Below are 23,066 nucleotides of genomic sequence, written 5' to 3' on the forward strand. Positions count from 1 at the left end.
TATGTACCATCGAGGAAGTTGATTCCTATGCAATTGAGAGACCAACGTTATTTGGTCGAATAATATGTCAATTCAATGTTAATTGTGATCAGACAACTTCTCTGATAGTACCTATTTTATGTTTACCTAGTCTGCTTAGCTTAGCTCTCGTCCATGCTTAATCCAAGCAGCGCCACCTAGTTTCACCTAAAGAGAGCACAGAGATCATAGTTTTACATCGTAGCTTTTGTGACTTGCGGTAGATGGCGCATATTAATTGCTCATTGTAAAAAATAATAATAATTATTATAATCTATATTATGTTACTCTCAAAGACCGAAATCCAGTGTTGCCAACTATGGGGATTTCCCACTAAATTTAGTGGGAAAAAATAAATTTAGTGTGTTTTTTATTTTGGGGTTAAAATATTTTGGGGATATTTTTGGGGATAAAAATTTTGAAGAATGGAATATTTTTTTAATAACAGCCTTAAAGTGGCTCGGAACTTTGCCGCGAGCGACCGCGACGGACGAAAATTTAAACGAAATACCACTTTATGACATAGGCTATAGGTTTCATTTTACTCAACCACTAGGTTTTACGCCGCCGCCGCGCCGGCGGCAGCATGGGTCGCCACGTAAATGTCAGTAGATAATGATACCTACATTCTATGTCATAAAGTAGCATTTTATTTGATTTTTTACCGGTCGCGGTCGCTCGTGGCATAAATCCGAAAGCCACCTTAAGATGGAACTGCCGCACAAAGCACATGTCGCTATAGTCTTTTGAGTCGTACCAGCTGACAGTAGGCTGACAGATTATTATATTTGTTGTCATTGTATGTAATGAAAAAAAGAAAGATTGAAGTATTTAAAAACTGCCGGCCTGTTTGTTTGTTTGGCCTGTTGAAGGTGTATTTCAGCGTTTTGAGCGCTTAGTAGAACATACCGCAAGAAATTTTAAATATTCTGATTTTTTGGGGAGTTTTTGTTGAAATTTAGTGGGTTTCGAAGTTGCTTTAGGGGGAAAACGTTTTGAATAGTTTGCAACACTGCCGAAATCGCACAATGAGCGGAAAAATAGCTCATGACCAAAAAATCACCGTCAGCCGTATTGCAGTGGAGGGATTCAACGTTAGTCGCCTTACTGAATATGTAAAAATCTTATGGCGGCTCTCGACATAGGCGAACGCGTTGGCCAACGCGTCTGCGGACGCGTTGGCCCAATGTGTAGAACGGGCGTTCGCGCGTTGGCCGTAGGTTATTTAGACGTTGGCCGACGCATCTGCGAGCTTGCCGCGCGGGTCGGAAATGTCGGCAAAAGATCAAAGGACATTTGTCGCAAGCTTCGCGCTCCATCCACACATAGGCCGCGCGATCAGTTTGCCCGGAGTTATAATTATGATAATTATTATAATATGTAATAATTTTTGTATGTAATAATTTAATAAATAATAAGTAGGTAATAAAATAATTACTTATATTATTTTAATATTATAAAATATTATGTAAAAGTGAGTTTATTTCTTTGTTTGTTACGTTTTCTCGCCTTTTATTTATTTATTTCGAGAATACTCTTTAAAAACTTTTTCTTCTCCACATTTACAAAGTAATTATAAGCTGTGAATAAATAAACAGCTGCAGCTGTTAGCGACTAAACATCCATTTTGAATCCGTCCGCACATTGGCGCGATCCAAAGCTTATGCCGGCTCTTGATATAGGCGAACGCGTTGGCCAACGCGTCTGCAGACGCGTTGGCCCAATGTGTAGAACGGGCGTTCGCGCGTTGGCCGTAGGTATTTAGACGTTGGCCGACGCGTCTGCGAGCTTGCCGCGCGGGTCGGAAATGTCGGCAAAAGATCAAAGGACATTTGTCGCAAGCTTCGCGCTCCATCCACACATAGGCCGCGCGATCAGTTTGCCCGGAGTTATAATTATGATGATTATTATAATATGTAATAATTTTTGTATGTAATAATTTAATAAATAATAAGTAGGTAATAAAATAATTACTTATATTATTTTAATATTATAAAATATTATGTAAAAGTGAGTTTATTTCTTTGTTTGTTACGTTTTCTCGCCTTTTATTTATTTATTTCGAGAAATTCTTTAAAAACTTTTTCTTGTCCACATTTACAAAGTAATTATAAGCTGTGAATAAATAAACAGCTGCAGCTGTTAGCGACTAAACATCCATTTTGAATCCGTCCGCACATTGGCGCGATCCAAAGCATACTGAACGACCTTCCTATGTGTGGATTACTCACAAACGCCGTTGCAAGCGCACTGCCAACGCGTCTGCAGACGCGTTGGCCAACGCGTTCGCCTATGTCGAGAGCCGCCACGACCTTCCTATGTGTGGATTATCACAAACGCCGTTGCAAGCGCACTGCCAACGCGTCTGCAGACGCGTTGGCCAACGCGTTCGCCTATGTCGAGAGCCGCCATATGATGAATGATTGGTCTCGCGCTCGCGCTACGACTAGATACCGTCGGAGTACTTGAAAAATGCGGCAGCAAATAATACGCCTCATCGGGCGTAACCGCGCCAGTCGCTCCGCAAGCTTCGGGTGAGGTAGATGTGTCGATAATTTTCGAAATTTTAAGCTACGTCCGTAGCAAAATACCAATTTGCGTAGTAAGCGAGATGTTAAATCTTTGGTCATCATTTTACATTAAAATAGTGGTCTGTATTTTGGTGATCGTTTACTATTTTTGTATGTGAAATGTTAATATTTCTGGTGATAAGCCATTTTTAGGGTTCCGTAGCCAAATGGCAAAAAACGGAACCTTTATAGATTCGTCATGTCTGTCTGTCTGTCTGTCCGTCCGTATGTCACAGCCACTTTTCTCCGAAACTACAAGAGCTATACTATTGAAAATTGGTAAGTAGATGTAGTCTGTGGACTGTGAACCGCATTAAGATTTTGATACAAAAATGGAAAAATTATTAAAAATTTTAGGGGTCCCCATAGGTACAACTGAAACAATTTGTTAAAAATCACATTGAAGTTTCTAATAATCATGATAATTAAATATATATCATGATAATTAAATAAATGAAAAAAAATATTTTTTTTTCATCTAACCTATACATGTGGGGTATCTATGGATAGGTATTCAAAAATCATATTGAGGTTTCTAATATCATTTTTCTAACCTGAATAGTTTGCGAGAGAGACTCTTTCAAAGTGGTAAAATGTCGCCCCCCCCCCCTCTAACTTCTAAAGTAGTTCAAAAGGGCATGATAAGTCAAAAAAAATATATGATGTACATTACTATAAAAAGTACCAACGAAAATTGGTTTCAACGAAATCCATCAAGAATTTTTTAAATACGTCATATATGGTTACAAACCTTAAATAAACTTCCATTAAATCAACTGAAACGTACTGAAACATAAAAATAAATCAAAACCCTTTTAATTTCATAAAAAAGACTTATTGCTGCTGCGGAACCCTTCATGGGCGTGTCCAACTAGCACTTGGCCGGTTTTATTATCTTTAGTTATCAAACGGTCACATAGATGTCGTTAAGCGTCGCCTAGATCGCGCTATCGCTTGCACGTACCTTACAAATAAGAGAAAATTCCGCGTTTTCGCATGTAACACACACTAAAACCACACATATATCACAAGTGACAAGGTGATATGAAAGGATTTTTGTAGCGCTCGCTTATTAAAGCAGCCGCCATTGTGTAACTCTTTTACTATTGAATTATGTAAGTATTTGCTGCGGTTAAACTTGCGAATAATATCAAAACTAAGTGAAGAGAGGCTGCATAGTATTACCACAATAGACATAACTACCAGTAGTTCGACTGCAAAGAAACGGACAGGTTTTAATATCTGTCGAATTCGTGGGGTTTCACTAGGATTATGAACGGATTGTGCCTCGCGCTGGCTGATATAATTTATTTTTAAATAGGTATTTAAAATAAAGATTTCAAAATTGGATTCTGACAATTTTAATCGCATGTACCAAAACACAAACAACAATACGACCAAAGAGGAACACGTCCATCGAATAAGCCATATTTTTAAATTCGTAGGTTCGTCATAATACGTCAAATTTAAAAATTTCAACATCAGTTCTAAGTCGGCATACTCTATCATTCTGTCTACTCTGGTATTACTATGGAGACTGTGTCTAAAAATTTGTCCGCGGGGCGCGACTACATATTATACCGTGTGACAAGACATAATATTATATTGTAATAAGGTAAATGACTAGTAGATTGGACAGTGCCAGTCATTGGAAAAAGCACAAAAACACAATATTTATTAATGTTGCTTTAAAAATTTCCTGTTTTTAATGTAAAAGAACGCCTGTTCTTAAATAAAAACTGTCAGTTTTTAAAGCAACATTAATAAATATGGTGTTTATGTGCTTTTTTCCAATGACTAGTACTGTCCAATCTACTAGTCATTTACCCTACATGAATTTCAATTATACCATTATAATATTATGTTTTAATCTACACAGTACACATAATATCATGACTCACAGATCAGAGTCTTTAGATTTATATACAAATTCAATTTAATTCCGATGTGTACCTAATTAATCATGTACACATTATTCGTAAATCGTATTTCTAGCCCTCTAATTGCAAATGTAAGAATAACATAATACTATAATACATGGCAAGAAATACTCATGCCAACAACTATCGCGGAAATGAATACACATTACACAATAATACATAAGGTTGAAGGTGTCCCATATTATAACAAACGATAGCATAATATACACTTTATTTATTTGTAGTTTACACAATATAATATTCAGAAACACATACTTAATCAAAATAAATAAATCTATCGTATTACGGAGGGTTGCCATCACCTTTATTGCACGACAAAAATCCCGGACATTTGGCCGAAATATGGCTATTTCCCCGTACACCCATTAAAAACTATTTACTATTACGTTCTAATTTTTTTAACAAAAATTTGAAAAAATTTATGAACCTTGAAATCGTACTTGATTTTGATCAAAGAAGAAAAAAGTGTGTATGCTTAGCGACGTTTTATCTTTCGTTTATGGCTGCCTGGGCTGGCTAAAAAGTTGGATTTCTCTCAACAAAAGTCTCCGAATTTCATCCGGACACTTTTCAAAAACCCGTCCGGACGGTCCCCGGTCGCCCTTCAAACTAGGACAAATCCGGGGAAATCCGGACGGATGGCAACCCTATTTATATACCAAGCATGAGAAGCATCTAATCATCATCAAGCAGAAGGTTGATTTTTCATGAGTTCCTACTTCCTCTCAAACTCTTGATTGCTTTTGAGTCTTGATTGAACTTGCTTGCATGATGATGCAACCTTCCGCATTTCACCACATTTCAATGCTGGATTACAAAATGTTTTGACGTCATAAGGACCAGCTTAAGAGGGCGACTAACCCAAAAAATCAAACATTGTACTTCTCTCTTCACACTCACGCCCGTCTTTCATATGCCAGGTGAAAAAGGACGACGCGGATTCATCGCCAAATTAGTTTTTTCTCAATAACTCGATAAATATACAACATTTTAAAAATCCGCTAGGTCGATCTCTCAATGATAGAATTTTATACAATGTGTTAAAATATTAACTTAGTTCAATGCACGGTTATGGCAATAAATTAATGAAAAATTCGTGAAAATTAGATGCATCTTTGTGATTTTTTTCTATCGAGAAAATTTTAAGATATCGTGTTTTTGCTCAGATCGAATTCTCGGAAATATAATGTTGTATCTAATTTTAGAAAATGAAACAATTCGGGACTTATTTTCAAGTATAAAAATGAATTATAAAATCGACACTTTAGAGACTGGTTGCTCTCTTGAGCCTTTTTACTAGTTGCATTGACTTAATATTGGGTTGATTTGATTATTCTGGTTTTGGTCTCGTCTCTAGGGTTTTCTGACATAAAATCTATCTGATGTGACTAGAATATGAAATGTATTATTCAATGTTATGCTGGCTTCTCACGACGCGTAATATCACGAGCCGCGCCGTGCCAGCACGAGCCACAGCCACGCGTCGTAAGAAGAAGGTGGCTCGAGGTGGTGCGGGCTGGCTCGAGCACGCGCGTCCGATCCGATTGAAGTCGCAGCCGCGGCTCGGGCGGCTCGTGATATTACGCTACGCGCCATGAGAACGGTTAGCGCGGCCTGGCCTGTAGGGCTAAAATGGTCGCTTTGGAGAATCATATTATGAATAATAATATTAAACATATAAAAAAAATCGCAAAATTGACACTCTGTTTGCAATTCAGATGTCTAAATTCATACTAATTTGACATTCACGAGTTTGTCAGTTTTGACAATTCATTGCTAAATGTGACCATTTTAGCCCCGCAGCTGTTGGCTCGTGCTCGCTCGTATGAGTCGTACTGTACAAAGCGGCTCGGCGCGGCGCGGCTCATGATATTACGCGCCGTGAGAAGCGAGCATAAGAATCACCAAAGGTGATCGCACATTCATCAGCAAGCACGCGAAAGCGTCGGATTTCAAAATTCGTTGTATGAAATGATGTGAAACCTCGCACAGTCGTCCGCACCGTACGCGCCGCATTTCGTGTAGGTACTATGCGGTGCGTTTGACGCGTACGGCGCGTACGGTGCTGACTGCAAAATATTATAATATTGTACGATCAGATTTAGGCCGTTTGTTCTTTGATACAAAAATGAAATGCCAAATAGTGTAACTTTAAATTTAGAATCTCTGTGATATATGTAATTTCACCGCATCGCGTTTCGTCGCGTTTCGATGTGACCTGACGAATTGGTTAAACTATAAAGTAGTTTAACCAATTCGTAATTACATAAGTAAAGAAAAATATTTGAAAAATTCTTTTACTTTTTAAGGATACTTAAATAGTAATATCTAATATGTAATAACGATAAAAAGTAAGTACTTACTCCATGCTTTTGTTTCTTCAAGGTTCAGGGCTCAGGCACACACATTATTACAAAAATACTATTAACTTTTTTACTAGGTATTCAATAAAAAATTACTTTATTTGAATGATTGTAGTAAGTATTCCGGGAGAAGTGTAATTAAAGGCAATTTTTTGTCAATACAAATCTATCCTTCTACTTATAATAATTAATAACAGAAATGATTTCTACAGTAACTTTAATACGAAAGAAATGAGTATAACTTTACTAATACTTTATATCGTCTTTGAAATAAGAAAATCTAGATATTTTCGTTCTAATTAGGTAGGTACTAATAAATTACTAATTAGTGTAGCTTATTGTTAATTACAGCCAGAACTATCTTCAAGGCTAAATATAATTAAACATAATAGTTTGTAGTTAATCTATACATAATATTATAAAACAAAGTCGCTTTTTTTCCTCATGTCCCTTTGTTCCCTTTAATCTTTAAAACTACGCAACGGATTTCGATGATTCTTTTACTGTTAGATAGCCCATTTATCGAGGAAGGCTTTAGGCTATATTTTATCACGCTAAGACTAATAGGAGAATGTGGTAAAAACGGGGGAAATTATTTGAAAGGGCTTATCTCGCGAACTACTGGAGCAATTTTTATGTTATTTGGCACAGATAAGAAGTAGACCACGTGAAGGATCATAGGCTATCGATTCTAATAATTTTTTCAGCGGCTATATTATAATACTTTATACCCGTGCGACGCCGGATCGGATCGCTAGTCTAGAATATATTTTAATCTTTATGTAAACAAAGATACAATAAATAAAAAAAAAAATCAAAAATAAATGCTAGTATGCATTCTACGGTTGTGATGCGGCAACACAACGCATCCGCATCAGCCAACATGTCGACTATTTCCGATATGGCTAAAATTGAAGGGAAAATGAAAAAAATATAATTTAACTATTATTTATTTTCAGGGTGGTAAGTATGTTGAAAATTACAGATCGGTTAAAAATGAAAAAAATATAATAATTAGAATGGAACTTAAAATTTTCCATAAAAAATTGTTGCCATGCTAAATGCTTAATGAGTATTTTGTGTCAAACTTGTGTCATACTAAGAAAGTAGCATCCTCATTTTTCGTTTACTCTTTTTGGCCTACATATTACATAATATTATGTCTTGTGGCTGCAGCGACGACACATCGCATCCGCAGCAGCAACATAATAATTTATTATCATATTATATTGTATTAAGAGGTAAGTACTATAATTCTTCTTCCTTCTATTCTAAGGGTAGATACTAGATTCAGACCGCAATGCGACCGGCGACGCGTAGAATCATTTCTTTTTTTTTTTTAATGAAATAAGGGGGCAAACGAGCAAACGGGTCACCTGATGGAAAGCAACTTCCGTCGCCCATGGACACTCGCAGCATCAGAAGGGCTGCAAGTGCGTAGCCGGCCTTTTAAGAGGGAATAGGGTAATAGGGGAGGGTAGGGAAGGGAAGGGAAGGGAATAGTTGAGGGTAGGGAAGGGAATAGGGTAGGGGTTAGGGGATTGGGCCTCCGGTAAACTCACTCACTCGGCGAAACACAGCGCAAGCGCTGTTTCACGTCGGTTTTCTGTGAGAACGTGGTATTTATCCGGTCGAGCCGGCCCATTCGTGCCGAAGCATGGCTCTCCCACGTAAAAAAATTCGAAATTTGTATGGATTTGACAGGTTTGCAAGACGCCTCACACAATTGAAATCCGTCAAATCCATACTTCGCCGCGCCTCTCCTCGTCGCGTTGCGGTCTGAATTGACTGCGGCTTCAGCGGCGACACAACGCATCCGCAGCGGTAACATATTATCATATTCTATTCAATTGTATTCAGGGGTATTCTTATACAAAAAAAAATCAATATGATATAAGTACTATTCTTCTTCCTTCTATTCCTAAACGTCATCTAGTAGACATTCCGATGATAAGTTTCTCTCTCTCGAGTGCCGGCGCGCGGTCCGCAGCGCTGCGGTTTTGAGGCTGCAGCGGCGACACATCAACGCGTCCGCATCAGCCAACATGTCGTCTATATCTGACATGGCCGCTGGAATTTGAGAATCAGATTAATCCTTCGATCGTGGATTCTTGGAAATCTATTGTGTCTCGCTCACCGGTGAGCAGGGGCTTGATGGGTTAATTTCATGAAGCTATTATAGAGAGGAGATGGCCTAAGCAACTGTGCACTGTGATTTTCAACTAGGTCTTTCAGCGTTTGTCAGGTGCACACGTAACGAGACTCCCAATAAATTAGTGTTTTTTGCATTTTTAACAAGGAAAGGATGAAGTATTGTGTTTTATAATGTCGAAAACACTCAGACAGACGTTCTTATAATATAAATACCATCATATATCATTTGTAAATAATTTTAAATGTAATTTACATATAAAAGTTCTAGAACATTTTAGCTTTCAGCGTTAATTATACTACTTGACACTAGATGGCCAGACCTTTGAAAGATAATACAGACGTAAATGCTTATAATTTTGCATAAGTTTATTGCCATAATCATACTTGAATACTTAAAACCGTGATACACTTTGTCTTAAACACATTTCATAGCTAAAACCGTACTAATATAGCTTTTATTATCATATTACTTATAAAGCGCCATCTGTCGTCATCTTGGATAACTACTATGAACGTAACAAATATCCAGGGCCGTATTTAGAATTAAATTACTAACCGACTTCCAACAAACGAGGAGGTTGTATTTTTATTAAGTATCGCAATGACACTTTGTTTGCTAATATTGATTGTTGACGCGCGCGGCTGATATTTGTTTTTTTTTTGTGATAATAATAGGAAATATGTGATATTGATACTGATATTGATTAATAAAATAATAGCTGAATCACATTCATTGATAAAATATTACCACAAATCTTTTTCATGAAAATTTTGGATTTGCTCAAAAATAAAAAAAATAAAGTACTTAACTGAAAGAGTTGAAGCTGCCACGGGGTTGAACAAAAACAAGGTAATACCTTAAGGTTGGGTTGCACCAGAGGCGTGGTTAAAGTTAAAGTTATGGTTATAGTTAAGGTAAATTTAACTTTAACTTTAACCTTAACTTTGATCGGAGAAAGTGACAGATGAGAGCTGGTCCAACAAGGTTATAAATGAACGTGGGCGAGGGCGCTGCTGGTAAAGGAGAACTGTCAAAAATGGCGTTTTTTGTATGATGACAACTTTTTTCGTCACGCGCATTTAAAACCTTGTCGAGCTCTATGGTTATGGTTAAATATGGCGTCTTGATGGCGTCAATTTTTAACTTTAACCAAAGATTTGACATTTTGCATTGTAGTTAAAGTTACTTAAAGTGAAAGTTAGTTGGTGCAACTCAGTCTTACGGCCGTTCTCAATATTTTATCTATCTCTGGTTTTGCCCTACTAGAGATAGGAATAGCTCACAATTGACATAAAGTATATGTCCCTTATGTCTAATGTGAGCTATTCCTATCTCTAATAGGGCAAAACCAGAGATAGATCAAATATTGGGAATGGCCGTTAATGTACAGAATTGGTCGATTACTTAGGTACCTATAAAATTTTGCTAACGCTACTTTTTTAGAAAACTATCATTGCGATCCCATTCTGATCGAGCGTGGATTTTCATCTTTCATGTACTTACCATCGAAGAAATTGATTCATAGTCCATAGGCTGCCTCTCCCCCCCTATTACCTCTTAAAAGGCCGGCAATGCACCGGTAGCTCTGCTGATGTTGCGAGTGTCCATGGGCGACGGAAATTGCTTTCACCGGTGGTAGGCATCATGTAGACGTTCAGAGAATATTTGCAAAAATTTATTCTGAATAAAAAAGTTTGAGTTTATCAGGTGACTCGTTTACTCGTATGTCCCCTTATTTTACATTAAAAAATCGGTCAAAATACTAACCCTTACTTTATTAATTGCACTTATTATAATAATTAATAATATACATTTTTTAAAGTTCTGAGTACGTCCCATAATATTCAAGAATTTTGACATCTAGTGTTAGATAGCTGAACTACGTAGTAACATCAACATGAAAGATTGAAAAGTGGGCGGAGCTTGACACCCCCTCACCCCGCAAATTGTCACGCGTCGTTTCTTAAGGAAATTCGATTACGACACCTCCTCTCTATATTAGCTTCATGGTTAATTTGCTCATTCATTCATTCAATATGAGTACCAGGTTGCAACTGCAAAATTTTAAAATACTTAGGGCCTGGTTCACCACTTCCTGATAAGTGCCGGATAGGCTATCCACCACTTAACTTGACAGATAAAGTATGGAGAAACTGTCAAATAAGTTGTGGATGGCTATCCAGCACTTTATTAGGAAGTGGTGAAACAGGCCCTTATTTGCTTTCTGACACATTTCTTACAAGTTGCCAACTAACCTGCCTAAGTGGTAATAAAAAAATATATTGCTTATTACATTAGCTTTGTCCACACTGTGCCTTTTTCTGTTCGTCAAGAGCATGTGTTATAGCGCAGTCAACAGCGAACGTGAGGCATGCCCGCGGGTCCCGCGACGCATGCCCTCTGACCGTATCCAAAACTTCAAAAATGACAATATTGGCGTTGCGTTCCTTGACGCATTAAATTATTGAATGCGCCAATATGAAAGTTGATGACGAAAATTGAAGATGAAAGTGTGGACATAGCTGGCTGTGGCAATAAGCAATATTTATTTTTACAAAACTGGTGATATATATTTTATTTTGTAGGGTTTTATGTTTTAATTAAAAATTGATACAGGAATCATACTGACACATAGAATCCCTTTCGTATTGTATGCTGAGACGCGATTGGCGCTTGCTATCCTTTGACTGAAATAAAATAAAATAATTATTACATTGATGATTTTTTATTTAAAATTGGATCTTTTGAAAATTATTTTAATTAATACGTGAGCCAAAAACTTTGTAACCCTTTTGACGAAAAATGGGGAAACGTAGGTGAATGAAATTTTGCACAGTTATAGTTTATATGGTGAAGGAGTGCATCGAGCTAATATTATTTTGAAATTATGTTTTTATCATACATTTTTTTAACAAATAAAACATTACACACACTGCAACACACACACTAGGAAAAATGACAGATTTTTGAGTGACAAGCCTATACATACGAATTATACTCTATTATTTACGGTTGAAGTTTGTTGACAAGAAGGTGACAAATTGAAAATGGATTATAGTTTTTTTTTATTGAATTTTTAGATACTATTAGACAATGCTTACACGGCCAGTCTGAGATCAGCTGAGTCCCAGAGAAAAGAGTTGAAAAAAAGTATGATAAAGTCAATATTTTTTCACAAAATATAGGTAGTAGTCTTAATGTCGTTAAAAGTAAGGTCGAATTTCGACCATTGAGAGATCTCTAGTTGTTTTAATTACACTATTTAAGACATGTTACAGTTTGAGACAATTAAAAAAAAAATTCATGAATGACAAAAAATTTGCACCCCTTTCATGCAAAAAGTACAGTTTTATAGTTTGTGCGTTCTAAGATTATATGGGTGACACTTTTCATGTTCCTTGCTACGGGTTTTTTTACAAGAAAACAAAAAAAAATCAAAATGTAATAAATAATATTCCATCTACAAAAACAAATGTTTCCTATAATTGTAAATGAATAAAAATGAAAAGGTGCTAAATGCTAACTTATTAATAAAAATTATAAATATTAACTGTGAAATAGAAGTATAAAATGATTGTTACGAAAACATTTGAAAAATGTTATATTCATGAAACGGAACTTATGTTAATAGAGATTGACTCTGTTGAATCGAAATCAAATCGATAAAAAAGGGCAGCCATCTTAAATCGCCGGCACCACTGAAATGTCAGTACGAAATCGATAATTTCGATTGCAATTCCTTTACGATGTGATTCGATATTTTTATACGTGGGAGAGCCATGCTTCGGCACGAATGGGCCGGCTCGACCGGATAAATACCACGTTCTCATAGAAAACCGGCGTGAAACAGCGCTTGCGCTGTGTTTCGCCGAGTGAGTGAGTTTACCGGAGGCCCAATCCCCTACCCTATTCCCTTTCCTACCCTCCCCTATTCCCTTCCCTTCCCTCCCCTACCCTATTCCCTCTTAAAAGGCCGGCAACGCACATGCAGCTCTTCTGATGCTGCGAGTGTCCATGGGCGACGGAAGTTGCTTTCCATCAGGTGAACCGTTTGCTCGTTTGCCCCCTTATTTCATAAAAAAAAAAAAAAAAACTTTCGATTAATTTTTGTTAGGTAACTTCCCTACCATTGTCAATTATAATGTGTCACGCATATCATCATAAAACGCACAAACTATACTTAATTAAACTTTCAACGATAGTTAGTACATTGTTTAAGCACGAATAACACGATAGAAGAAAAGCTTACTTTATTTCGTCTTCGCTGAGAGCTCGTCTGAGTCGAAGTATTCCTGAAAGACAATAGTCTATAGACCAACTACGAAACCGTTTTGAGACACAAACAATCAAACGAGAATGCCGCGTCCTGCTCAAACAACGTCATTTCACGTTTGTTAGAGCAGGACGCGGCAATTTCGTACGATTGTTTGAGTCTCAAAACGGTTTCGTGGTACGGCCCCTGTTTACATCATCACTATTATACTCGTTAAACATCTGCATCAATAATAATAATTGAAATAATTGACTTAAATTCTCTTTCGAATGCGTAAAGCATAACAGTTCACACATATTATACTAGATTCAGCAAAAAATAATTAAATGTATGCAGCCGAATTTAGAAACCTCCTTCTTATTGAGCATGATTCATAACTTATAGCGAGCTAAAATTGAAACGTCAAGCTATAGTCTGGCATAAAAGTGAAGAAATTAAAAAGTGGCAACATCATAGTGACATCCCTTTTTTTCTTAGATTGATTTGAAAGGGATGACACTACAATGTTGCCACTTTTTAATTTCTTCACTTTTATGCCAGACTATACTTACTTTTGTTAATTACGGTTACGTTTCATTTCCGTGTGAGCTGACCCTTACTTTATTCCAAAACATTAATTATAGTAACGTGCAGACGGTTCACGGATGGCCTGCAGCTGGTAAGCAATTTTAAGATCACCGGACATTCGCAACCATATCGCATAGTGAACTAAAGATAAAATAATACCTTAACCAAGACATTTTATTAAAATTTCGCTTTGTCACTGTAGTCATCTTTGACACTATGGACCTGAAAAAATTAAATGAATGAAATTAAAAATCATAGAGTAATAAATGTCTGGTCTCTGTTAAAAATAAAACAATAACGTGAAACTGTATACGCGCGGTTAAGCAACGGTTGTCGGAAATAACGCATCATGCAAAATATCACATCGGCGTTGTGGCGACGCACGTTAAGGGTCTATTCAGACCGCAACGCGACGCGTGGACGCTTTTCTAAATTTGTATGGATTTGACAGATTCGCAAGGTGTCTCACGCAATTGAAATCTGTCAATTCAGAACAGAAATGCACCTACGCGTCGCGTTGCGGTCAGCCTGTCCCACTCGCATCTTAGGCATTGAACTGTAAGTACCACCCGCGGGTGGCCAATCAGTAGGGACTCACAAGCGAGCGGTGACACACGCGCAAGATTTTTCGTCGCGTATCTAGTTATCTACTATGTTTACTGATCATAAATGAATTTAATTTATAATGCTGATTTAACCGCTGTGACAAAATCGTTATAAATCCTTTAAAAATGAACAATTAAAAAAGGCCAATGATATATATGTATTTGAATAAGGTATTTAAATACAAAAAGTAGATAAAAACTATACAAACATAGCAAATAAACCAATTTCATACAAAGAAACACACAAACTACACAGAAGTAAACACAAGTTACTATGTTTAAATTGTAAAAGTTTCCTGCAGTACCTATAATCGAATATACTTATATAAATCTACTATAAAATATAGGTTGGGTTACAAAAACATTATAAGTATAACTATTTTGCTATATAAAAAGGTTTGCTATTCGTACTAATAGTAATTAAAAAATATTATTTTGTTTTCTAAAAGGCGAAAACCTTGATTTCGTCAGAAAAGGTACGAGTTATGCGATAGACAGAGAGCGGACATGTAGGTGAATATAATTGTAGGCACCTAGCACTGCGCGGTCGGAATTTGAACTGTATAGTGTCGTAGCATGAGTCGTCATTTCTTTAAACGGGTTTCGCAAGTGGGAACTCTGTTGGTACAACTAATATATATTCTGTGGTTGCGGTCTGAATTGACGCGGTCTTGCATATTCACACACTTCAATTGCGTGAGACGTCATGCAAGTTACATAGAAAATAGAAATCTGTCAATTCCATATATCTTATATCTTTAAACGAGCAAATCTTGTATATATATATATATATATATATATATATATATATATATATATATATATATATATATATATATAATTGGAATCTCGGAATCGGCTCCAACGATTTTCATGAAATTTAGTATATAGGGGGTTTCGGGGGCGATAAATTGATCTAGCTAGGAATCATTTTCAGAAAATGTCTTTTTATTCGTGTTTTATCGATAATCGATAAACCGAAAATATGACTCTTCCTGACATCTATTGGCGAATAATAATACTATTTTGATAGCAACTAATTGTTTTAACGACCAGCAGATGGCGTTATTAAGTAACACGAAGTCAATAAGTGTTTGCTATACCGAGCGAAGCTCGGTCATCCAGGTACTTATATTTTAATTTAGAAATGCATCTCACGGCAAGTACGCTCGCTTCGCGGTCTGAACTAGCCCTAAAGCCATAATAAAACCTCTTACTCGTTTCCTGAAGACACATCTGAAAGGCGGTTGTTGCTTCTTGAATCCGACTTCGACGACCTCTGGCGGACGACAACCATCTGATTGCTACTCAGCTGCGTTTTCTGAAAGGTTGTTTCACAATTTTAAGCATGGTGTAACTAAACTAAGTGATAATAAAAGTATTATCACTTAGTTAGGGCAGGTGTCACCAAATGCCGGACCGCGGTCCGCATACGGACCGCCCGCGCCGACGCGACCCATTGTGTGCGGACTGCGGACCAAGCATGTTCGAAGATGATCTTCGTTCATCTTAGGACTTTAACATCTCCAGGATTTAATGTCAATATCTATAGCCTGCACCAATATTTCACTCAACACTTCAGAGAGATAATTAGCTACAAAAAATGGTTACTTTTCTCATTGATATCTAAAAAATACCTTTGTATTTTTCGTAATTAGCTTTGTTTAATATTTTTTTTTATATAAAATGTGTGGACCGCGAAGGTCATTTCATGTCCTAAAACGGACCCCGAGCGAAATTTATTGGTGACCCCTGCTTTAGGGTGTGTATGCGTTCCTTATGTAGAGTTCACTGTGAAAGTAGCAGCGCTGAAAGAGTTAATTGTTTGTGATTTGTATGGGCAAGCGCCCGAGAGTCAGTAATTTTCCCATACAAAAGTTTAAAAAAGTTACACTCTAATTGAACTCTCTATAGGGGGCTCATAGACACTCTTAGAGAGAGAGCACATTAGAGACACGACAGTTTTCTCCGGTCGAGCCGGCCCATTCGTGCCGAAGCATGGCTCTCCCACGTACATCAATAGTGTAGAAGTATGGATAAGATAATATTCACCTCGTCGAAATACGTAGCACCGTATGGACTGTACACGGTGAGATATCGTTGCACGAGATGGGCGTGAAGATCTGCGTTTCTACTGTCGTGAACTTCGAATATTTGCAAACCTGTGGGATAGCATAAGAACCATTCTTTCTACTCTCATTCTATCTTAAATAATTTGGACAAAATAGTTCAAAAAATATAACAGCCGGGTAAAAATGGAAAAACTGAAGAGATCTTTCTTTCGATTTTCATTCTAACAATATAGTTCGTAACAAAATAGTTCTTGGTTAAAAGTGACAAGACGTGACAAGTGTTTGGCGTTATGCTAAGTACTCACATACGGTTTTGCTCGATCGAGCAATAACGTCGAGCAAAACCCGCGGCTCGGGATTTCGTCCACACATTCAGCATTGCTCGATAGTTTTACTCTAAATCGATATATTCAATTCCATCAAGCCGGCTCGACCGGCTGCGACCCTTCGAGTGGCTCGATGCGAGCCTTCGAGTTGTGAGTTTTGCGGTCCACAGTAGGCCTCTTGGATATCTCTAGTGGCGCGGCGAGTGGCAGATTCAGGCAACACGTGGGTGTCATGCCGGCTCTTGATATAGGCGAACGCGTTGGCCAACGCGTCTGCAGACGCGTTGGCCCAATGTGTAGAACGGGCGTTCGCGCGTTGGCCGTAGGTATTTAGACGTTGGCCGACGCATCTGCGAGCTTGCCGCGCGGGTCGGAAATGTCGGCAAAAGATCAAAGGACATTTGTCGCAAGCTTCGCGCTCCATCCACACATAGGCCGCGCGATCAGTTTGCCCGGAGTTATAATTATGATAATTATAATATGTAATAATTTTTGTATGTAATAATTTAATAAATAATAAGTAGGTAATAAAATAATTACTTATATTATTTTAATATTATAAAATATTATGTAAAAGTGAGTTTATTTCTTTGTTTGTTACGTTTTCTCGCCTTTTATTTATTTATTTCCAGAATACTCTTTAAAAACTTTTTCTTGTCCACATTTACAAAGTAATTATAAGCTGTGAATAAATAAACAGCTGCAGCTGTTAGCGACTAAACATCCATTTTGAATCCGTCCGCACATTGGCGCGATCCAAAGCATACTGAACGACCTTCCTATGTGTGGATTACTCACAAACGCCGTTGCAAGCGCACTGCCAACGCGTCTGCAGACGCGTTGGCCAACGCGTTCGCCTATATCAAGAGCCGGCATCAGAGTGCGATCAGCTGTTGCCGGCACTCGACTGGCGGCTCTCGACATAGGCGAACGCGTTGGCCAACGCGTCTGCAGACGCGTTGGCCCAATGTGTAGAACGGGCGTTCGCGCGTTGGCCGTATGTATTTAGACGTTGGCCGACGCGTCTGCGAGCTTGCCGCGCGGGTCGGAAATGTCGGCAAAGATCAATGGACATTTGTCGCAAGCTTCGTGCTCCATCCACACAAAGGCCGCGCGATCAGTTCGCCCGGAGTTATAGTTATGATAATTATAATAATATGTAATAATTTTTATATGTAATAATTAAATAAATAATAAGTAGGTAATAAAATAATTACTTATATTATTTTAATATTATAAAATATTATTTAAAAGTGTGTTTATTTTTTTGTTTGTTACGTTTTCTCGCCTTTTATTCATTTATTTCGAGAATACCCTTTAAAACTTTTGCTTGTCCACATTTACAAAGTAATTATAAGCTGTGAATAAATATACAGCTGCAGCTGTTAGCGACTTAACATCCATTTTGAATCCGTCCGCACATTGGCGCGATCCAAAGCATACTGAACGACCTTCCTATGTGTGGATTACTCACAAACGCCGCTGCAAGCGCACCGCCAACGCGTCTGCCAACGCGTTGGCCGACGCGTTCGTCTATATGGGGAGGCGGCCTGTGAAATACGGTTTACTAGTTAAAAATGAAAACACGTTGAAAACGTTAAAAAGTGCTCTGAATAAGGAAAATATGGGCGGTACGAGGTACTGTTGTGTTGTAGGGTGCAAAAATTCCCAATCTCGGATTCGTGAATTAACGTTGTATTCGTTTCTGAGACGGAATTGGGAAACGTATCGAAATCAACATGCCGATCATGCTTAAATCTAAATCTCGCATGAATATTTCTAAAATATCACGTGCAAGTTATTTTTAATATCATTGTTTTATGTATAATAATATATTGTAATTGAAAAAACGATATAAGTAAATAAAATTATTGTCGGTTCAATATTTATTACTAATTCCTTTAATATTATAATTAATATACTAATTAATATACTAATGACTGACATTACTAATTTACTAATAATATTATAAGTGCGAAAGTGTGTCTGTCTTACCTCTTAACGCCTAAACTGCTGAAATTTGGCATGGATAACTCCATAATATATTCTTAAGAGTCCCGAAAAAGGACATAGACAATGGCGTAACTATAAGATCCGGGGCCCGTGGCAAATTGATGGGGCTCTATCAGTAAAAATCGTCACGTTTATAATAAACAATATTATGTACTTACTTAAAAAATTTTGCCCATTTGGGTCGGGGGCCCGTGGCATTTTGCCAGCCCTATATTTACACCACTGGACAAACGAATCCCGCGCGGTTACTCCGTTGTGCAAGAGTTATGGCACAACGGAGTTACGGGCGTCATCTATTTAGTAAATTTATTATATTACATATTAATCATAAAAATCCTTTTTTTTATAATAGAATATCATAGTAAAAATCTAAGAAAAATTTCTTTGATATTGAAATATATCTCTGCATTTTCCATTTTTATTTTGCATGTATGGTTGAAAAGTTGCTGAAAATATATTTGTTTAGATTATTCAATACATAGCTCCACTTTCACGTCGTACAGTCGATTACCTACTCTGGTCTGTGGTATTACTTTTACACGGATGATTCGTTCTCCATCATCATGGATTTCGAAGACTTCATGAACATGATTGCTTTGGAATTAGTTCGTGCTCTATAATTTTTAATTAGGTAAACGACCTGTTTTTAGTAATAAGTAATAACTAAGAAGATGATCTTACAAATAAATAAGTACAAAGTAAAAATCATATTCAATGAATTTGAAAGAATATTTCATGATCGTGTATATTTAAGTAAATATAGCTTTCGATAAGTACTGATTTTCCGCGGAAAAAGTCTGCGGAAATATAATGAAGTCCACAATCAATAATAATTTGGCTCATTACTTTTTATTGTGCTAAAAATATAAACAATTACGAAAAAAGTGCAGTGACTTGTATGAGAATCATATGAGAAAAGCGCCCGTGAGCTTCCGCCGTCAACCGACCCGCGGCGTTGCCGTAGCTTAGCAACGATATCCAAGAGGCCTATAATTAGGCTTAATGTGAAGGCAACCCTACTCGATTTGGAGTAAAACTTTCGAGCCAAACCATAAATTTAATATACCTAGCGGAATAGAGAAACAAGCCTGAGCAAGAGAGATGTCACTATCAGTAACACTGCGTGGTAAAAATAGACGTGTGATACATGACAGCAGCACTCTTTTTTGACGTCCAGTCGGCACGTGCCGCACGTTGACAATTTAATCTCATAGAAATCATTTTCAATCATGCTTGTATAAGTGTATACGTACACATATTTTTACACACAGATGAAACCAATTTCGGTTTCGTTTGACAGCTCAAGATTGTTGCTCTATTCCGCTAGGTATATTAACTTTCTGGTAGAGTTACGGTAGGTTCTATCGTACCCGCAACTCTGCCTTAAGCGACGAGTGGAACACCATGGGGTTTTAGTGGGTAGACAGAAGTCCCACATACCTCGGCTGAAATCCCCAATTTGCCGGGGATGCGTAAAGCGTTTCCCCATGTTAAAAAAAAGTATATTAACTTTATGAGGCAAACCGTATGTGAGTACTTTAAGCATTAGACAACGTTTCTGTCAATATTCTGATATGACGTGTGCACTGTGTAACATGTCGGATTTTAGTCGGATTACTTGCTGTATGTGCTGGTAGAGCTCTCTGCTCTAACCTTTGCGGAATATTTCCTATTACCTTGCTCCAAAAGCGGCACTTGCTCTGCAATCCGGTCTCTGAGACGCTGGAGCAGCGGCGCGTGATCGGGATGGCATGCCAGATACTTGTCCGTGAAGAAAGTGCGTTCGTAGTTCTCCAAACCGCCCTGCACTCTCGCGTCGAGGATGCCTTGTGGAGAAAAAATTGGTCACAAACATACGTAATGAGAATAATTATTCATTTCCTAATTTATAATATTCATCAGCATCCTAAAAGTGCTCAGCGTCAAGCTGGACAGCCCCTGGGGCACTGGATCCATACACATGTGCATTTGCCCGGAGCGCCAGAAGGTGGTAACTATTACTAACATAGTCTTTTTAGGTTTATTGTCTACTTACAAAATATGGGTTAAAAAGCCTGAAATAAACGTATTTTTTTTATTAAGTTCGGCAACGCGTCTGAAACTCTTCGATGTTGCAAGTGTCCATGAACGACGGTAGTTACTGTCCATCAGGTAATGGTGGCCATACAACATCCACCACCATCCAATCGGCATGCCCATTGGATCAGTTAGAACTGACCGTGGGTGGGAGTGGATTCGCATGAGTTCCAATCGGTAGCGTCATGTCGATTGGACGATAGGAAGGATGTATGGCCACCATAAGTCGTTTCCTCGTTTGCCACCTGATTTTATAAAAATACTGACAATATTATTCTTCAATATTCCTTCCTGTTATTCCTTTTTAGGGACTTGTAGCAGACTATTTTTCTAACAATCTTTTTAAAGGTGTGCCTTAGCTAAGCGGAAGCATTTTCTTACTTGCTATCTACAGTGGCACCATCATTATTAATTTATGCTTTTTAACGGATTATATCCAAGATACCGTTTGCTTTACCTACTTTATAACTTTGGGTGGGTCTATAGCTCCTTCTATCTTACCATTTAGCCTCAACGTGAGATGCTTGACCATAGTTTCTTTGTCTTTATCGTCTGTTATAGCCCGCTTTAGCTCCTTGTTGCTGGTCTCCATGGCTTCAACAGCATGCTCTAGCGGGGACACGAAGAAGGTTTCCGAAGACTCAACGGGGAAGCATCGAAGAATGCCTGGAGGATTGAGAGACTGGTTTGTAATATTTTAACACCCTTAAGGTCAGTTCTTTCAATGTGACGCTCCGATGTATAGGACCATTTAAAACTGAATATTTTTATTTATTTTTTTATTTGCTACAAACCAAGATACCCATTGAATTGGCAGACTCTGACAGACTTGCAGTACTGCCTGTTCTAAATTTGAGTAGCTCAATTAAAAGTGCATTGCAAATTTTACAACGCCTCGTGTCAACCCTAATGACCGGTTTATGTTATTCCAATAAAGTGATCCAATCCAAGGTTTTTTTCATTCATTCCAGTGCATTCACATTATTTCGATAGTAATCCAGCACTGGATTGGTTTTCTCGACAAGAATGATGTAAACCAAACCAACCATAACACTAAAATAAACGAAGAATGTCGTCATTTTAACCGCTTATTGCTACAAATAATATAATGGTATTACCTGGAAATCTTCCAGAAATAGTGATACGAGTTCTCTCCAACCACCTTGTTGCGAATTCACAGGGCAATTTGTTCTCGTCAACGTTACAGACGAGCGAGTCATCTGCAAAGAAAAGCATGTTACAAATGGTTTTTTTTCTAGATCCTTCATCTCATCAATGCAGGAATGGATTTCTAACACTGACCTCCATTATACAAGTACGCTGGACTTATGATACCCGCCTGCTTTTTGTGCCTATTTAAAGCGGAAACAGCGCCCCCAGTGCGGGGGAAGAGAACTAAATCTAACGTAAATTGCAAATGGCCGCTTAATCAATCGTCATCACTAGTATTAGTTCTAAGTACTCTCACTACTGCTATCAGCGCCAATATGGCGACTTTCAAACGTCATTTTTACGTCAGATTTAGTTCTCTTCCCCCGCATTGGGGGCGCTGATTCCGCTTCAAATAGGCACAAAAAATAGTTGTCATTTCAAATGGTATCATAAGACCAGCGTAATTGTATAATGGAGGTTCTACGAATAATAATAGTTTTTATTATTCGTAGTGGAGGTTAGTGATTTCTAAGCATGAAAAATTGTAAAAAAAATTGAAGAAATTAAAATTTTTATTGGCTTAGAAGTTGGAATAAGTAAAGGAAATGTGATTGATTTTGGCGTTCGATTTTTGGATTTGTCTTGGGATTGCCATGTATTGAGTGGTCTAAGCTATGCGTGCCTTAAAATTAAATTAGCTAGCTATTTGCCCTGTATTATTTCCACCAATTTTACTCACCACCACGATAGAACGGTCTATCAAACTGGAAAGTGTTAACATCATTATGCTCGTAGTAACGAATAACGTCTTCATCGGCCTTGCAGTCTAATAGATGATTCCACTTCTCAGACATCACCGCTGTCACAGCGTTTATTTGCAGATCTGGTTCATTTGTAAGGTTAACTTTCAAAAAATCATCTAAAGGATCTAAAGAT

The 23,066-nt window shown here is 37.7% G+C and overlaps 1 protein-coding gene across 1 annotated transcript in view; it reads right to left on the minus strand.

Annotated features, from left to right (window-relative positions):
* Positions 1 to 8,758: 8,758 nt before the first annotated feature.
* LOC121737880 (dedicator of cytokinesis protein 1-like) overlaps positions 8,759 to 23,066 on the minus strand; it is a 30,164-nt gene continuing 15,856 nt past the window's right edge. The window contains exons 17-26 of the mRNA XM_042129613.1: positions 22,870 to 23,013; positions 22,097 to 22,198; positions 21,480 to 21,644; positions 20,579 to 20,728; positions 16,544 to 16,653; positions 15,709 to 15,812; positions 14,046 to 14,108; positions 13,296 to 13,338; positions 11,676 to 11,733; positions 8,759 to 8,961 (exon numbers count right to left, since the gene is read on the minus strand). Of these exons, the coding sequence (XP_041985547.1) occupies positions 8,813 to 8,961; positions 11,676 to 11,733; positions 13,296 to 13,338; positions 14,046 to 14,108; positions 15,709 to 15,812; positions 16,544 to 16,653; positions 20,579 to 20,728; positions 21,480 to 21,644; positions 22,097 to 22,198; positions 22,870 to 23,013 (1,088 nt within the window). The 3' untranslated portion in view covers positions 8,759 to 8,812. The remainder of the gene's footprint in view (positions 8,962 to 11,675; positions 11,734 to 13,295; positions 13,339 to 14,045; positions 14,109 to 15,708; positions 15,813 to 16,543; positions 16,654 to 20,578; positions 20,729 to 21,479; positions 21,645 to 22,096; positions 22,199 to 22,869; positions 23,014 to 23,066) is intronic.

The sequence above is a fragment of the Aricia agestis genome, chromosome 21 (assembly GCF_905147365.1).
Source record: "Aricia agestis chromosome 21, ilAriAges1.1, whole genome shotgun sequence".
NCBI lineage: Eukaryota > Metazoa > Arthropoda > Insecta > Lepidoptera > Lycaenidae > Aricia > Aricia agestis.